This window comes from Lepeophtheirus salmonis, chromosome 12 (assembly GCF_016086655.4).
Source record: "Lepeophtheirus salmonis chromosome 12, UVic_Lsal_1.4, whole genome shotgun sequence".
NCBI classification, from domain to species: domain Eukaryota; kingdom Metazoa; phylum Arthropoda; class Copepoda; order Siphonostomatoida; family Caligidae; genus Lepeophtheirus; species Lepeophtheirus salmonis.
In genome coordinates, this window is record NC_052142.2 from 2209642 (window position 1) to 2225971 (window position 16330).

Genomic DNA, 16330 nt, shown 5'->3' on the forward strand with positions numbered 1-16330 from the left:
CTATCAAGTTGTCATGTCTCCAATGTTTAAAGTATTATACTAAGAACTATAATATCTGCTCTTCTTTGAATTTACTTTCTAAAGAAAAGTATTTTTCGGAGAACTCTTTAATTTATTGTAGCGATTCTTCAATTTCATTGTTTGAAAAGCTAGCTATATTTTTGAAAGCTACAATCCAAGAATAAGTCAGATGAACAATCCTATTCATCAGATATCTTAGTCAATCCTGACAAATCTTTCCAATGAATTTATTTCTTCTTGTCATTCGGAAGCATAGGATAAAATTGCAAAAAAAAATTGTAATTGTAAGCTACACTTTATTGTAGAAATAAAAGTATAAAATTTGAAGGTGTCTCAAATTTCTAAGTGGCAAGTAATGCAAGCAAAATCTTATGAATGTGGTAAATTATTTCTTAATTAGTAAATTCTCTGTTTATTTGTATATTATTTTCTATAAATATATTTAATTTTGTAACAAATCAAACATTAGATTCAGTTTTACATTATTCATTTAAATAAGCTTAGGGTTTTACGTAATTAGTTCATATTTTTTCCTTAGATGGCGTGCATGATAACTAGACTCTCACTTTCGCAGGCACTGCATAAAGGTAGAAATAATAATAAAATACTGCATCTGGCGGACAAAAAAAGTAAATTCTGACCAAGATATTTTTTAATAGACAAGGTTAGAAGTCTTAATCGGCGTTTGTTGGGAACGGAATATTCAATTAATAGTCAGTTATTATTAATAAGAAATAACAGTAAACTGCGTCATATGAGTGTTCAAAATCGTTAGAAGAAGCCCTTGTGTTACTGTTCCGTCGTGGGATCTAATAATGCTTATGAAAAAGGGCTTGAAAAATTAAAAATGTTTTGTTTCCCACTTCGTAACTAATATGGAACAAAGAAAACTCTGGATCAAGGATATTAAAAGGGTGAATGAGGATGAAACTATATGGAAGCCTCATTATTGTAGTTGCGTATGTTCCAAAAAATTTATTACGAAGAAAAGACACTTATAAATAAACTGTAGATCAATGAGACACAATCAAATCTTACGTGTTTACAAAAGTACTTTAGGCAAAGAGCGGATACTCAAGAAAAGGAAGGTAGGATTTAGTAGTTCTCAATTCTGATTGACTTAAAATTAGAAGCTGCTACAGATTCCTGCAGGCAGGGAGCAAGTATGAAAAGGCCATATCGCCCTAGTGAAAAGACAAAAATAAGGGCGACTACTTCAAAACACGATATTATAGGTCGGTGTTAGAACATAGTCTTCCTTGTTTTTAGATTGAATTGTTTATTTTTCCCTTAACTGCTCTTTCCCTAGAGTCCTTTAGTTTTTACAACATACCTAGATATTTAGAAGTATATAATAAGTGTAAATCGTCGTAAATTAATCAATTATCAAATCCAGAGTTCTCAGTCCAGAGAAGGGGGAAATAAAACATTTTTAACTTTTTAAGCCCTTTTTTATAAGTATTATTAGATCCCACGACGGAAAAGTAACAATAGCCCTTCTTTTTACGACTTTGAACACTCATATGACTCAGTTGACTGTTATAAGTTATTAGTAATAAATAATAAGGAATTACTACTGTGGAAATGAATTTTGAGTATTCCGTTCACAACGATGAATATTCCATCGTAAATTGCAATTTTTGGGCACCCGGGGGATAAGCAGACGCACATAAAGTGTTCTAACACTGTTTATTGTTTATGACTTTTGTCCTCGTTTCGCTTATTGGCTTTAAGCCTTAGTACTTCCTGGTCTATGTATATGCAAGTCCGGATTTCTTCTGAGGGAAAAGAAAAAAAGGGAAAAAAAGGAAAAGAAAGGAAAAGAAGAAGAGGAATGAGCAGAAGAAGGGAGGAGTCTTGAGTGGTGAATTGTGTTTGAGAAGCGAGTTTGATAGGAGTTTTCCCTTGTTGTTGGAGAGGTGATGCAAACGATTAAGTGTGTGGTGGTGGGCGATGGAGCCGTGGGTAAGACGTGCCTCCTCATTTCCTACACGACGAACAAGTTTCCGTCCGAGTACGTTCCAACAGTGTTTGACAATTATGCAGTGACAGTGATGATTGGGGGCGAGCCCTACACTTTGGGCCTGTTTGATACAGCGGGGCAAGAGGACTATGATCGGCTGCGTCCCCTGAGCTACCCGCAGACGGATGTGTTCTTGGTGTGCTACTCCGTCGTGTCTCCCTCCTCTTACGAAAACGTGAGGGAAAAGGTAAGAAAGACTTGATTGTGGCCCTGAGCTGTGACTCACTCCTCTTGTCATCTAGTGGGTCCCGGAGATCTCGCACCACTGTCAAAGGACGCCTTTCCTTCTCGTGGGAACTCAGATCGACCTGCGGGATGAGGCGGCCACGATCGAGAAGCTGACGAAGAACAAGCAGAAGCCCTTGAGCATGGAAGTGGGAGAAAAGTTGGCCAAGGAGCTGAAGGCGGTACGCTACGTGGAATGCTCCGCTTAAACTCAGGTATCCAACATATCATCAACCGTATAGATTTCCTCTTACTCTTTTAACTCTTTCTAAAAAATTAGAATGCTTTAAAGTTCTAAATCTAAATCAATGACCATATCATTTATTTTTCCTCAAAAAATAATCAAAAATAATCAAAAATAACGTCATCTCTTACTTTTTTCATAAATATATTAGTTTTAAGCTAACTGATAGTTTTTTAATCATGTATTACACTTGCCTATCATTGCTTTGGTCTATGATATATCACTAATCAAAGTGCCAATTCCTTTATCTATAATGCTTCAAAACTCGAAATTGTATTGAGATCCAAAATTTCATTTCTAAGTTAGTCTACTGTCAATAGTACTTCAAACCAAATTTTAGTTAATCCAGTTTCCTCTTGAAAATTTCCCACGGAATAACCCATATATTCATTTATTCTTGAATTTTTCTGTAGTTTACCTAATTTTGATTAAATTTATACTTATAATTTATACAAATCATTAATAAATTACTGAATGATTAATATAAATTAGAAAAAAACAAATCTGCTGTGCTTACCTGATTAGTCTGTTAGTTGGAACCTTTTTAAAGTAATTCCATTGATCCGTTTGATTTTAGTTCTTATCATTTAGAGTCAGAGTCAGCAATTATTGGTCGAACATTACTGTCACAAATTGTATTAGCTATTACATGATACGTACCGAGGGGTACATTAAATCGGAACACTTTGAATTTTAAACTTCAACATGATATTATTTATTTATTAAGAAAAGTATTTCAACAAATTTAATTATCCTAATCATTAATGTAGCCGCCCTGAGGGACCATGATAGCTTCCAGGTGGTGGCGGAAAGCCTGGTACTCGCTGCGGGTATCCTCTGTCATGGCGTTCCAGTGCTGGCTTGCAGTGGCTTTGAAGTCTTCTGTGTTTTGATGACAGACACTGCATACATTCCCCTCGACATGCAACCAATAGGTGAAGTCGAGGGAATGGGCATCAGGGCTGTAGGGGGGCCAAAATTGTCAAAAAATAACTCTAGAAAAAGAGTCTTACAAGGGAGGAAATATGTTTCTTCATTGTTTGTGTCAAAAGTGGCATCTCCAACCTCACAAAACTCTTTCCACCTACTTTTTTTATAGCTCTTTGGACAGTCTGGTGTGAAACCCCCAGATCTCTTGAATGGGCCCTCACGGACTTGACGGGATTGGCCTTGGCTGTTTTTTTAACACCTACGGGCACAGTTTTGGTCCAATGTTTTGGACTTGCTGACGGCGGTCCTGGAGACGCTCAATTGCTTGGAGTGGGTGAATTGAAATTCATCGGTCATTTTCTTGACTTGAACGTAAGCTGAAGAGCTCAGTTTTGTTTCGTAACTAATAACACTGTCCAACAGCAAAAATGGTATAAAAACAGTAAATGCTCTATTTAATATAGTTTAATCCCCTGAGTCCAAATATGCCCTAATTTTTTTTCTCATAGCCTCGTGGTTATTTGTTGAATCCATATTTAATATTAATAACTTCTATGTTGTATCATTTGTCATCATTAATTTGTTGAATTTTCAATGTTTAACTTCTATTACAATTTTAATTAATATCTTTTGTAATAGCATTATCCAACAAAATCACCCTTTTTTTATGCACAAGAACAACATATGCTCAATTTAATACAGTTTGATTCCCTGTTTCCAAACATGGTCTTTTTCCTCATGGCCTTGTGGCCTTCAGGAAAAGGCCATACATTATTTGTTATTTTCAAGGGTCAAAGATGTTTTAAGCCCTCAGTGTTGAAGTTAGGGATAAATTATGTTAATATATTTTAAAGCTGAATGTTTAAAAATTCTAAAACCATTTTTAAAATGTCTGCATCATAATTTTAACTCGAGTTATCTTTGTTTAAAGTGGAAAATATGTGCTTTTTTGTTTAGAGGCTCAAGGCTTCAAGACGAATAGATTCAAAAGGGTTAAAATTATTGCATTTGAAAGCTGAAAGTATGAGTTATGATGTGATATGTTAGATGAAGCCATGAAATATTAATGAATTAAGGCCGGCTACCATAACTATCATGCGCAGTGTTGTAAAGCATTTTTCTAATTATAAATCTAATTGTGTATAATATCCCAGTTCACTATCATTGGTTTAACCAGGAAACTCCAACCTGCAGCCTGCTTAATGTATAAGGGCGACTCAACCTCACTTCAAGTAGTCTTTTTTACCAAAATTCTCACAATATCATTAAAACGCGTAGAACATACATAATACGTACAAACATAGAAACATTATTCTTAAGTAATGAATTTTTGAAAAATTATCGCTTTGGAGAAAAAAAAATATTTTCCTAAATTTGAAATAAATATATTTTTAATAGCTTGTTTTATGAAGACATTTTTCATGAAATTTAATATAATGGGTAATGTGACCCATGAAAATTTCAAGTGGCAATGCTGCCCATCATATTAAAAGTTTGGACATCTTTGAGTTAAACTGTAATATTGCAAAACCGGGATCAAATTATCAGTACCTTCTCAAATATTTTTTTTTTGTAACTCACCAGTCAGCCTTTCTGATCAAATAAGCATTAACCACCACGGACTAAACAAGATGAATTATAACATATTCTTAAATAATTTTCTCTAAATAAAATTAAGTTTGTCAAAATTTGTCTGAAAATTCGTTTTCATATAAATTTGGCACATAAAAATATCTTAATCAAAATAGCCGTAACGCATATTCACATCTCTGTATTATATGCATAAACTCTTACGTAATGAAGTGATAATAGATTGTAAGTGATTCCAAATAATATGGTTAAGGTCCAAAATATTTTTTATAATGTAATTTAATTAAAATTTCTTTGATTTTTTTGTTACATAACTCAATAGCTATCAAATGATACATTACATGAATCCATCAGATGAGTGGTTTACGAACTACAATCCAAAACGTAATGGTGTTCTAGATGACTTTTATCAAATTCAATATTAAAATGAGCACAGAACTGGGTTGAGTTACATATCTGAATTTTCATTTTTGAGCTTCTAAATAATAGTTAATAACAAATAACTAAACAAGTTTTATTCAAATGGGATTAAAAAATAAAGAAATTATAAATTTTCAGTTATTAATATTATTTTTGTTTTGTTAGAAAGGATTGAAGAATGTATTCGATGAAGCCATATTAGCAGCTTTGGAACCACCAGAGCCACCTAAGAAGAGGCGCTGCCATCTTCTATGAAAAAGCTGTGCTGGATGTTTGGGAATTCTACGTCTCGCTTTCTCTCTTCACTCTCTCTCTATATATTGTCATCTTTAGTTTGATATACATAAAGAAAAATATGCTTACGTTTTTTAATGCTTTGTTTTTCATTGAAATTTTGATATTTTGTACATAAAATAATAAACAATAGGTATGAACTTAATTACATTTTGTCTTTTAAAAAGCAATTGAATTCAGAATCAAAATATATAATCATTTCATTACACAAATTTAATTTATTAATTTTTTTCTTGCATTAGATATTTGTCACTTTTTAGTTAAATCATTGAATCGAACACTTCAGGGTTTGTGGATTTTTAAAAAGGAGACTGGTTGTTAAATAATTAAATTGTCAAAATCATGTTATTAAGAGTTGCCTGCATTTAAATCCATTTAATGTTGTTCTATTGTTTTTAACATAAGGAAACAGTGAACACCGGTGTGTGTTTAAAGGTTATTGCTGAGTACTATTACCTTAAATGGTAATATACAATACTTATTGCACTCCTGAGTATTTATAATAACATTAACTTTGCTTCCTTCAATCTAAAAGGATATTCCAATAAGAGGAATTAGGTGATACAAATTTGAGTATTCAGTGAGTTGATGCAATTTTACTGAATGGAGTAAAAAAACTGTACTTTTGCGAAAATCTTGCTAATTATGAAAAAGTCATTTAAAAGTAACATTCATTCAACTCAAGAGCCATCTAGCGAGTAAAAAATAATTTATGAATCTTACAAGAACAAGGCAACAGGATCACTGTATATATATACTAGAGCTTGTGTGTGTTTCTTTTATGAGTGCTGAAAATGTTTTACCTAGGAGGCTGAAATTTTGCATGGTTAAGGTGAGGGAGTCTAAGGGGGCTTATTCTAAAAATGAAAGGTTTTTATTTTTTCAGGTGCAAAAAAAATGGATCTCTATAGGGGAAAAAACGATGCATTTTGGACACAAAATTACAAAAACTAGCTTTAAAATAGAGTATCTTCAATTGCCAGAACGTTTTATTACATAATTTTATCAATATTTGGAAAAATCAACCAGTTATTGTAGGTTATTTTTTTGACAACCTTATTTTTCATAACTTGTTTTTGCAAATGCAATAAAAATGATTGAAGGATTTTGTTTCACTTTACAATGTCAATAAATACATGGAACTTGTTTTTTTGAAAATTAGCGGAATTTTTTTTGCCAATTTTTTGACAAAAATAAAAGATGGTGGTTCTCATCTAGACACATTTTTTCATGCATATATGTTTGTATGTTATCCTAAATTTATTAATGAAATTATTTATTTTTAATTTATAATAATTTCTATTAATAAAACAAAGTTGCACTCATCAGTTTTTATAATAATATCAACTCTTGCCTCTTTCAATCTAAAATGATGTTCCATTAAGGGAATTAAAAATACTACACTGGTGACCCTTATAATAATAATTTACAGACATTAAAAGACGACAAGGAGTCAGAGAAGAAATTTGAAATCAGTAATTTCTCCGTAAAATTGTCAACTTTCACTGCATTTTTACCCTGTAGATATTTTGTGAGAATAGAGTCCCAATTTGAACTGGCAAAAATAATATATCATTATTTTCATTCTATAGAGTTAATTTGATTAAATTGAGTTTCGTCAACTGAAAACAGTGGGGAAAAGGACAAGAAATCTAAAATCTTTATTAGCAATAACCATTGGCTGACTGTGTATATAAATAGATGAAGAAAACTAACTATGTGACGTGAGAGCAAAATATCCAAGGCCTATTGTACCTAAAGAACAGGTCAATAAATTGATAAAAAAATTGATAATTAATCTCACTGAGGAATTAAAAACTCGATTATGAGCATTGAAGGTCAATATTAGTGGAAATCTATTAATTCAGATATAATAAATTTTATTAAACGATGTGAAATGTGTGTTAAATCTAAGAAAACAAGATCACCAAATATATGCTATGATAGATAAAATCCACATTTAAAAATTATTATCGTAAACTTAGATATCATAGGTCCATTTCCAAAAGCGTAGGGTAAAACATGGCTCTTACAGTAATTGACACCAAATGGTTTGAAGTAAATCCCATGTCTAGTGCTAGTACTGAGAATATCATAAAGCAACTAAATAATAATTGTTTCTTGAGGTTTGGATATCCTAATTATATAAAACAAATGAAGGTGGACAGTTTGGCTCCTTAATATGGGAAAAATTAATGAAGAACTTGAACATCGAGACATAAAAACAAGTCCCTACCACCATGAAGGTAATGTTCTTATTGAAAGAGAGCATTTGACATTAAAGGAAGCAATTTGTTTCAAAATATTATAATAATGTGTCAATTGGGTAAAAGTATTGCCCGCATATTAATTGATTTGAGGATAACCATGAAATCTGAAGGAAAGAAAGGGTATTCGGGGAAGAAAATCGGTCTTCATTAATTTATTCGTATGCTATCAAAAATATATAATGTTCAAAGCCGATGTATTACTAATGTGTCTTGAAGAAACTATAACACCAAGGATTTGTTGGAGTGTTATCTTAATATATTATTCGATTAAAATTTGTATATTAACACTAATAACTCGAGCAATGTCGGGTACTACTGATAGTATGATAATAAATACGAGAGGGAGAATTTTCTATTTTCACGTTCAAAGTTGCACTTCTAATTTGTTTCTTTATCCAAACCCGTAAATATGGCAGTGAATTCATACACATACATAACGCCACTCCAACCAATCAATACCGTAGCTTTCATGGGTTCAAATGTCGAACAACTTATTCTCACCCTTCTTTAACTTTCACCCCCTCTTAAATAGTCTGTAAGATCTTCGATCTCTTTTGGATCTTCGTAACATCTGTGCATACGTTGACTCAGATTCCGTATTAAGGAGTTGTTCCTACATTATCTTCCGTTTGTATTTCATTAATTCCTTCATGTAATTTTTCTGCAGTACCATGACAAAAATCTATCATACTTTGTTTCTGTGGAGCTAAATCTTTTAAAGAGACAGTTTTGGTATCACCTTCAGGAAGACGAAAAACATTATAATCTTCGTTTGTTGAGATGAAATTAATTTAATTCTCTCGTTTTTAAAATAAGGGAAACTCATTTCTCTTTTTTTATTGAAGGAGTCGAGAGGATGTTTCTGCATTCAAAATTTCCTTGATGCCTTCAATATTGGATAATTCATTATATTATATCTTTATATTTGGCGGAAGGTTTTTTTCCGCTCCCGTATGATACGGATTACTCACAACTGTTAACATTATGGACAGAATAAAGTAAAATACAAAATTCAAGAGAAGAAGAAACTGAATGGGAGGTTTACTTTTAAGTTCCTTTATTTTACTATTTTCAAGATGCGAATGAGAATATTTTTGACCTTATTGCGTGATCATTCCTTTGATATGATGCGTTCTTTAATATAAATGCAATTAATGTTATATTACTGGAGATTTATCGATCTTAGCTTAATGCATGAAGAAATATAATACGGAATAGAGTTTAAAATTATTGAACATTCAAATTTTCCTATGTGTCTAAAGGGTTCAAAGTGATTCGATAAACTTGTAGAATATGATAATTATTTGGAGATTTTGGTTTTGTGTCCATAACTTTAATCTCAATGTGTTATAGACGGGTTTTAATTTTTGAACATATAAGAATTTTTTTGAAATAAAAAAAATATGAGTATCAAGATAACATTGATTAAACTATTAATTAATGTTTTTGTATTTGATTTTTTTTAAATTGCTTGTTTAAATTTTTGGTTATGCAAAATTTACACCATCTACATTTTCTCTCTTTTTTATTTAAATATTGTTCATATAAGAAACACCATTACAATTGAAAAAAAATTAATTAACTATTGATAATGATAAGATAGGAAGATGACTAGAGGAAGGAAGCTGATTTAATATAAGAGGGCTTGAGGTAGGAAACAGATTCAAAATAAGAGAGGGACTTGAGGTAAGAAACGGATTTAGGGTTGATGGAGGGCTTTAGGTATAAAAGGATTTATGATATACAATTTTGGAGACTTCTTATTTATTATTTCAATTAAGTCAGTAATTCAATCTATACTTTGCTGATTTTTTAAAGATTTAGAAATCATTCCAAAGCTGTGATCGGCAGAAAAATTTGGAATGACTCTTTTCTAGTAAATAAGTAGAGATTTTATCCACTTTCCCGGCATCACAATGTATACTAAAAGCCCAATAATAAATAAATTCTTGTTCTGACCTCAGAAAAGTAGTATCAAACAAAAATATTATTTAAAGAAATCACCCACCCAGAGGCGTTTCATTGAATTTCAGGGGAGCATCAAAATTATAATTCATTATTTTATTATATCAAAGTTATGCGGTACAATTAGAAACTTTCTTGCCATTTTCATGTAATAATTAAAGCAGAAATTAATAGACTATAAATATTATAATATATAACTTTACTTGTTCTCCTTCATCAAACATATATATGTGAAATGTATTTGCTCCTTCATCTTTAACAGTATATGAATTGATTTTATATAAATATAAGACTCGAGTGAATATATGAATATGAAATAGGGTTAGCCTCCAAAAAGTCCACTGTCAACAATTAAACTTCATCTGTATTATATTCCCGTAACTAACTCGTTGGCCGTAGTATTTTCTTTCCATTATAATACAAACCAAATGATATTGATGGAATTATGAATTTTTAATGTCCAATCGTCAAAATGATTTTTTTTTATTTTGGACTCCCTAAACATGGAGACTAAAGTTTCCAAATGATATGGCAAATGTCCCTCCGCCTTCTCATAGTTCCTATTTGTGGACATGCTTTCTTCCCCTACTCTATAAATTTATTTTTACAATATCTTTAATAACCAAAATCTTGGGATTATTGACCTATTTCGGATATGAGATGTATTTACTCCAATGACTTGGAAAACAAACACCCTTGAAGTATGAATGAGAAGATAACTCTCGTTTATACCACACTCGTTAATAAAAATTATCAAATAATATCTTGATACCTTTCCTTCTCACTTAAATATATATTGCATGGGTTGTTTGATAGATTTTCAAAATATCGGTTTGTCCTTAAAGTAAGATTATTTTCCAGATAATGTATCTGTAAGCCACCAAGTACACTTTGAGACCATCTTATCAAGATTTTGGCGCACATGGTTGAGATGCTTGCTGTAATGTATTCGTGTCTCCTTCCCTCTGATTCTCTCATTTATTGTATTTTCTTGTATATATATACATATTTGTAAAGTACTATTTTTACCTCCGTATAAGTATAAATGGTTATGTATTCTATGTATATATCAAGGTAGTTTTTTGTCTTAATAAGAATATAATTGTTCCTATTAAACAATCCTTTTATTCCTCCACGTCATTCCTTACCTCATTTCTCCTGTTCGTCATGGATCCGTCCGTAAATAATTGGTACCTCGTCACTTTCGTCCAGACACAACAATTGCCTTCGATAAAGAGCTTATCCTTTTTGTCTATTAAAAAAATATGCTCGAACACACATGTCGAGAGAATCTAGAAAATGGTAACCATTTCCAAGGACTGCTCCCTGCGAAATGTTATTTCTTGGGGGAAACCACTTAGGGCGTGGGCCTCTCTTTTCACAGGATTATTGAGGCCCTAATTTACAATTGCATCCCATTTCGCGAAAATTACTAAATATATCTTGCTCTTCTACTCTAAATTCATCTTATGTATCAAAGACCTTCGTAACAGCCGTATTTAAGAAAAGTTATTGGCTATTTTTAGTTGAAAATGATCATTTTACACCAAAGTTATTATACGGTAAGCAAAATAAATATGTGATGCGTCAAATAAAACTGAGTCTTGAGTAAAAATCAAACATGGGAACTGAACTCCCATAATGGACCAAATATGTCTATAAACTTTTTAGCCACTGATATTTATTAAATAAGTCTCAATAATTTGATTTTTAATCAAGACTCATTTTTAGTCTTCCAAGACAAGCTAAATCCAATGAAAGTTCAAAAGTGTAGTTCGCAAGTAGTCAAACCAATTGTTAAGGCTCTTATTTCACTCCAATTTCTACATCTCCAAAAAAAATGGTTTTTTAAACGCTTTAACAGCATCTTCTGGCGACGAAAATCAACGATTTTTTTTCTCGTCTTTGGAACAATCAATTGGTTCCAATACCATCTTCGAAGATGTGTGATTCTTTATCAGTATGAATGATGAATACGTTTAAGGGTCAAAAGAAAAGTTTAATTTTTCAGACTAAAAAAGGAAATATCTCGAGTTCAGAACAAAATAAAGAATCAATAAAAACCCTTTCCAAATATTAAAGATACTTTTTCATAAGTTGTATTAATTGTACTTTCAATTTGGTGATTTTCTTTATGGTGAAAAAGGACTCTGAACGCTAATAGTCTCAAATTACTATAATCCAAGATATTTCGGAAGCCAAATGACTGAGAAGAAAATAAAATCAGTCTTAAGTCCTGATTTTTCATGGAGCTCTGTTTGTCACTTTCTCTGAGTTCTCAATCATTGGACTGTAAATGACCATAAATAGCAGAATAAAAATAATGTTAAATGATAACTCTTTATGACTTTAATATAAAAACCAGACATAACAAAAAGAAGAGAGGTGCAAAGTTCTATGCACCCATCAGTGAACCTACTTTAAGTCCAAAGAGTGATTGACTAAATAGATAAATATGGATTCAGGACGTATCCTATCATTTATTCTTTTCGGCAGTCCTTTGAACCTTTCTGACATGTTGCTGGCTCGATCAAAATAGTCCCTTTCAGTTTTTCCAGCTTAACTAAACAAAGATATCTTTAAGTTAAATTAAAATAAATGAGTGTTTTCTCGTCGTATAGGATTTTTTCTTTGCTTTTCTCAAGTTTGAAGAGGCTATAGTTCTTATTTTCAAAAATAGAACATCAGTTTCTCCCCCAATCAACTTGTGCTTGACCGCTTACATCTACAAACAGTATCTTCTTTTGTAATAAAATTTCATTACAGACAAGCTGCTTATCTCACAAACATTCTTCAAATTGTCAAATACCATGTCATTATTTTGGTTCCATGTAATTTTGCCGGGAACATTTACGCCACCATTAATTTTTCCAACAGGTAATTTTACGTCTGGGATATTTTGCCTTATGACATATTCGCTGCCTCTTTATGTTTCTATGTAATCGGTTCGAACTTTACTGTTTCTTGATCAAATTAATTATATAGCTAGAAGAAAAAGATAAACGGAAAATGATTAAGAAATAATTAATAAAGTAGGAACAGTCAATTAATTTTAATTTCTATCTGGAGGAGTACAAGCTCCAATCACGCAACCTGTTGTTGTAAAAAACACCATTTTTGATGATCAATTTATGTTGATCATATGAACTTTGTATAGTTATAAAGCTATAATATTTGTAGTAGTTAAAATTTTATAATATCATGTTGTATTTTAAGCAACTCTTCCATTTTGGGGTAATACTTGAAATCTCCAAAAAACGATGGAGGGAATGTATACCATTCAAGTTATGCGGCAAAATTTATTCAATCAAAAATTATCAGTGGCAAAAATGTAAGTGGCAAATATTGCCGGCAGAGAAAATGACCACGGCAAAACTATTTGTCACGCGTTATTTTTTGGGGTCCTCTAATTTAATCGTTTTCTGGAATTTCCTTGTTGTATTTGTATGCCTTTTTCTTTCCTTTTTGTTATTAATTTATCCGTGTACTTTAAAAAAATAAAGGAGTTATTTTTATATAATGTTCAAAACCGAAATATTGGTAGAGTGTCTCCACGTTACATTTACACTACATTTTTTTACATACCAAACTTGCTTATAAATTACAACTCGATTCAAAAAAAGATACATGAACAATTTAAATATTCTCTTTGAATCAAGAAACATGTATCTACAAACTATATTTTATAGTCTTTTCATTTATTTTGAAACATTTCAACGACGTTTAAAGGTTTATCTTTAACAAAATAATCCATAAAGTAATCGGATTAATTTACATAGTTTTGAAAATTACTTCGAGTATACAATTTAATAATAATAAAATTTAAGGTAGTTGAAATTGGTATCAAAATCAGAAAGCTAATATACTTTGCGAAGAAAAAGAAAGGAAAAATAATCGATAATCATTTGTAGCTTTCTAATATGGTTTTTCTCGTTAGTTGTGCGAATATATTGTTATATGTTTTTTTATAATTTTCTAGATTTATAAGATTTACAATGTCAGCTCATTAAACATATAATTTCTCATTTTCAAAAATTTGACTATAATAAAGTGTTAAAATATACTTTGTTTCTCTAACAATATACAGTAGTTACTAGATATTAAATATGGGTACCGTTTTGAGTTTCAATCCTCGAGATAAATCATCTGGATCACATCAATCAGGTGGGTCAGAGTTGTCAAATGAAAATAATTATCAAGAAAAGATTATAGTTGAAAAAGGACTTAAAAAGCATTCAATGTTTATGGGAGCATTAAGTTGGAAACGAATAGGAAATACCAATACAAAAAAAAAAACGTACATTTGAAAGGTCAGATTGGATTAACAGTAAATGGAAGTGACACAATAAATAAAAATTATGGGTAAGTTCAGAAATAAAAATTTAAAAAAATCTATATAACTTCTATTTTTGTAGTCGTCAACCACTCGATAATATTCATCCGTTGGTAGACAATAGTTGCAACATTCAAAAAGTGTTGTGTCATGGAGCAAAAAAGACTGACTTATCCGAAAAACAATTAGATTTAGTAAACTTTTCTCATCGATTTACATATGCAAAGCCATCATCAATAGATTATTCCTCTGTTAGTAACTCTGTTGAACTAATGAAAAATTCATCATCCACTAGCAACCATTATATATCTCTCAGTAATAATTGTAATGTAGGTGATAATGTTTGTTCATTTCAAGGGCGATCAAATTCATTAATAAAATCTGGGAAAAAAACTATAATTCAAGCTTCAACATCTGAGTTATTGAAGTGCTTGGGTCACTATCTGTATAAAAAGTGCAATAAATTAAAGGATTTTCAGCCAGGAGACTGTATTATGTGGCTACGTACAGTTGATCGGTCTTTGCTTGTTCAGGGTTGGCAGGTAGTTTATAAATGAGGGTTTGAATTTTTTATAATATCACTATGTTTTTTAAGGATATTGCATTCATTAATCCAGCAAATATTGTCTTTGTTTATCTATTGGTAAGGGAAATGACCGATGAAAACGTAACCAAAGAGCAAGATCTACAAGCAATTGTATTAACTTGTTTATACATAAGTTACAGGTCAGTAGTATCATTAGTTCTTTTTTTTTTCTTTGGAAAATAAAAGTGAACGAATTTTTATTATTTTAAGGAAGTGAGGCTCTATATATTATTCTAGTTGTATTTGACATGCTAATTACGGGCCTACAATTAGTTTTTTCTTTTAAGGTTAAGTTGTTATTCTTTTTCCAACATTTTGATCATATTTAAGTTGTTTGAAAGTGAAATATAATTTTTGCCAGTTATAATACAAATATATCATATTTTCCATGGTTTTTTGTAAGACACCTCAGTTTTTTTATATTTTCAAGGCTGTAAGGCACTCATTTGAAGCATCGATACCCTATCTTATTTAAAATAAACATATACAAACAGAAATTATAATTTGTAAACTATGAAAATTTTGAATAAAATTCTATTAATCTCAAGTAATATTTACATTAGAACAGAAACAAAAACAATAAAGAAACTAATTGAAGATTCGTGATAAATTACCAAATAACTTTATTATTATACTTTTTTTTGTTCAAATAAAACAATAATCTAGAATATATCAACTTTTTCAGTTATATGGGAAATGAAATAAGTTACCCACTGAAACCTTTCTTAGTAGAATGCCAAAAGGAATTATTTTGGGAAAGATGTGTGGATATTATAAATCGTTTAAGTGGTTCGATGCTGCGAATTAATTCAGAACCCAGTTTTTTTACAGATGTTTTTACAGAGCTTAAGAATGTTGGATCAAATATTGAATATAGAAACTGAATTTAATTGAGTAAATATTCTTCCAAATTAATCAGATTTGATTAAAAAAAAATATGTAATAATTTTTCTTTACACAAGTCTTCCCTCTTAAATAAATTATTTAAAAAAAAATCTTTAAATTGATTAAAAATATATTAGTACTTATGCTTCAATATAGATATTTATCTTTTTATTGTAACTCTAAATACAAAACTATAAAGTGCTACTTTGATATGGATAAATATTTGTTATTATTTTATATTAATTAAATATTATAGCGGAACTATACCACGGCAGAGATACAAAACATTTATATCGTTTTGACATATCCATGTTTTATGTCCTCTTTGATGCGTTATACTAGATTTATAAATTTCCCAAAAAACACAATTCACCATTTTTATTGGTATATTATCTATATATGAAATGTTTTTACCTTTTTAATACTAAGTGTGGTGTATCTATTGTCAGACTTGTGACTACAGGGGCAAACAAAAGTGTTTCAGGTAATGGTTTTCATTTATTTCTAAGTATGTTAACAAATTTTTATTTATTTAACCAAGAAA

General features: G+C 30.6%; 2 protein-coding genes across 2 annotated transcripts; both read left to right on the forward strand.

Annotated features, from left to right (window-relative positions):
* Window positions 1-1889: 1889 nt before the first annotated feature.
* Cdc42 (Cell division cycle 42) lies at window positions 1890-5959 on the forward strand. Its single transcript, XM_040722331.2, has 3 exons — window positions 1890-2231; window positions 2287-2484; window positions 5619-5959. The coding sequence occupies exons 1-2, from the start codon at window positions 1944-1946 to the stop codon at window positions 2476-2478; spliced, it is 480 nt and encodes a 159-aa protein (XP_040578265.1). The 5' UTR covers window positions 1890-1943; the 3' UTR covers window positions 2479-2484; window positions 5619-5959.
* Window positions 5960-13886: 7927 nt separating this feature from the next.
* Window positions 13887-16006, forward strand: Cdk5alpha (Cdk5 activator-like protein). The gene is made up of 5 exons (XM_071891840.1): window positions 13887-14279; window positions 14321-14344; window positions 14398-14857; window positions 14911-15041; window positions 15587-16006. The coding sequence occupies exons 1-5, from the start codon at window positions 14089-14091 to the stop codon at window positions 15783-15785; spliced, it is 1005 nt and encodes a 334-aa protein (XP_071747941.1). The 5' UTR covers window positions 13887-14088; the 3' UTR covers window positions 15786-16006.
* Window positions 16007-16330: the final 324 nt, after the last annotated feature.

Coding starts and splice junctions, on each gene's coding strand:
- Cdc42 (XM_040722331.2), top strand. CDS start 1,944: ATGCAAACGATTAAGTGTGTGGTGGTGGGCGATGGAGCCGTGGGTAAG. Junction 2,232..2,286: donor ACGAAAACGTGAGGGAAAAG/GTAAGAAAGACT, acceptor CTTGTCATCTAG/TGGGTCCCGGAGATCTCGCA.
- Cdk5alpha (XM_071891840.1), top strand. CDS start 14,089: ATGGGTACCGTTTTGAGTTTCAATCCTCGAGATAAATCATCTGGATCA. Junction 14,345..14,397: donor ACAATAAATAAAAATTATGG/GTAAGTTCAGAA, acceptor CTATTTTTGTAG/TCGTCAACCACTCGATAATA. Junction 15,042..15,586: donor TGTTTATACATAAGTTACAG/GTCAGTAGTATC, acceptor CAACTTTTTCAG/TTATATGGGAAATGAAATAA.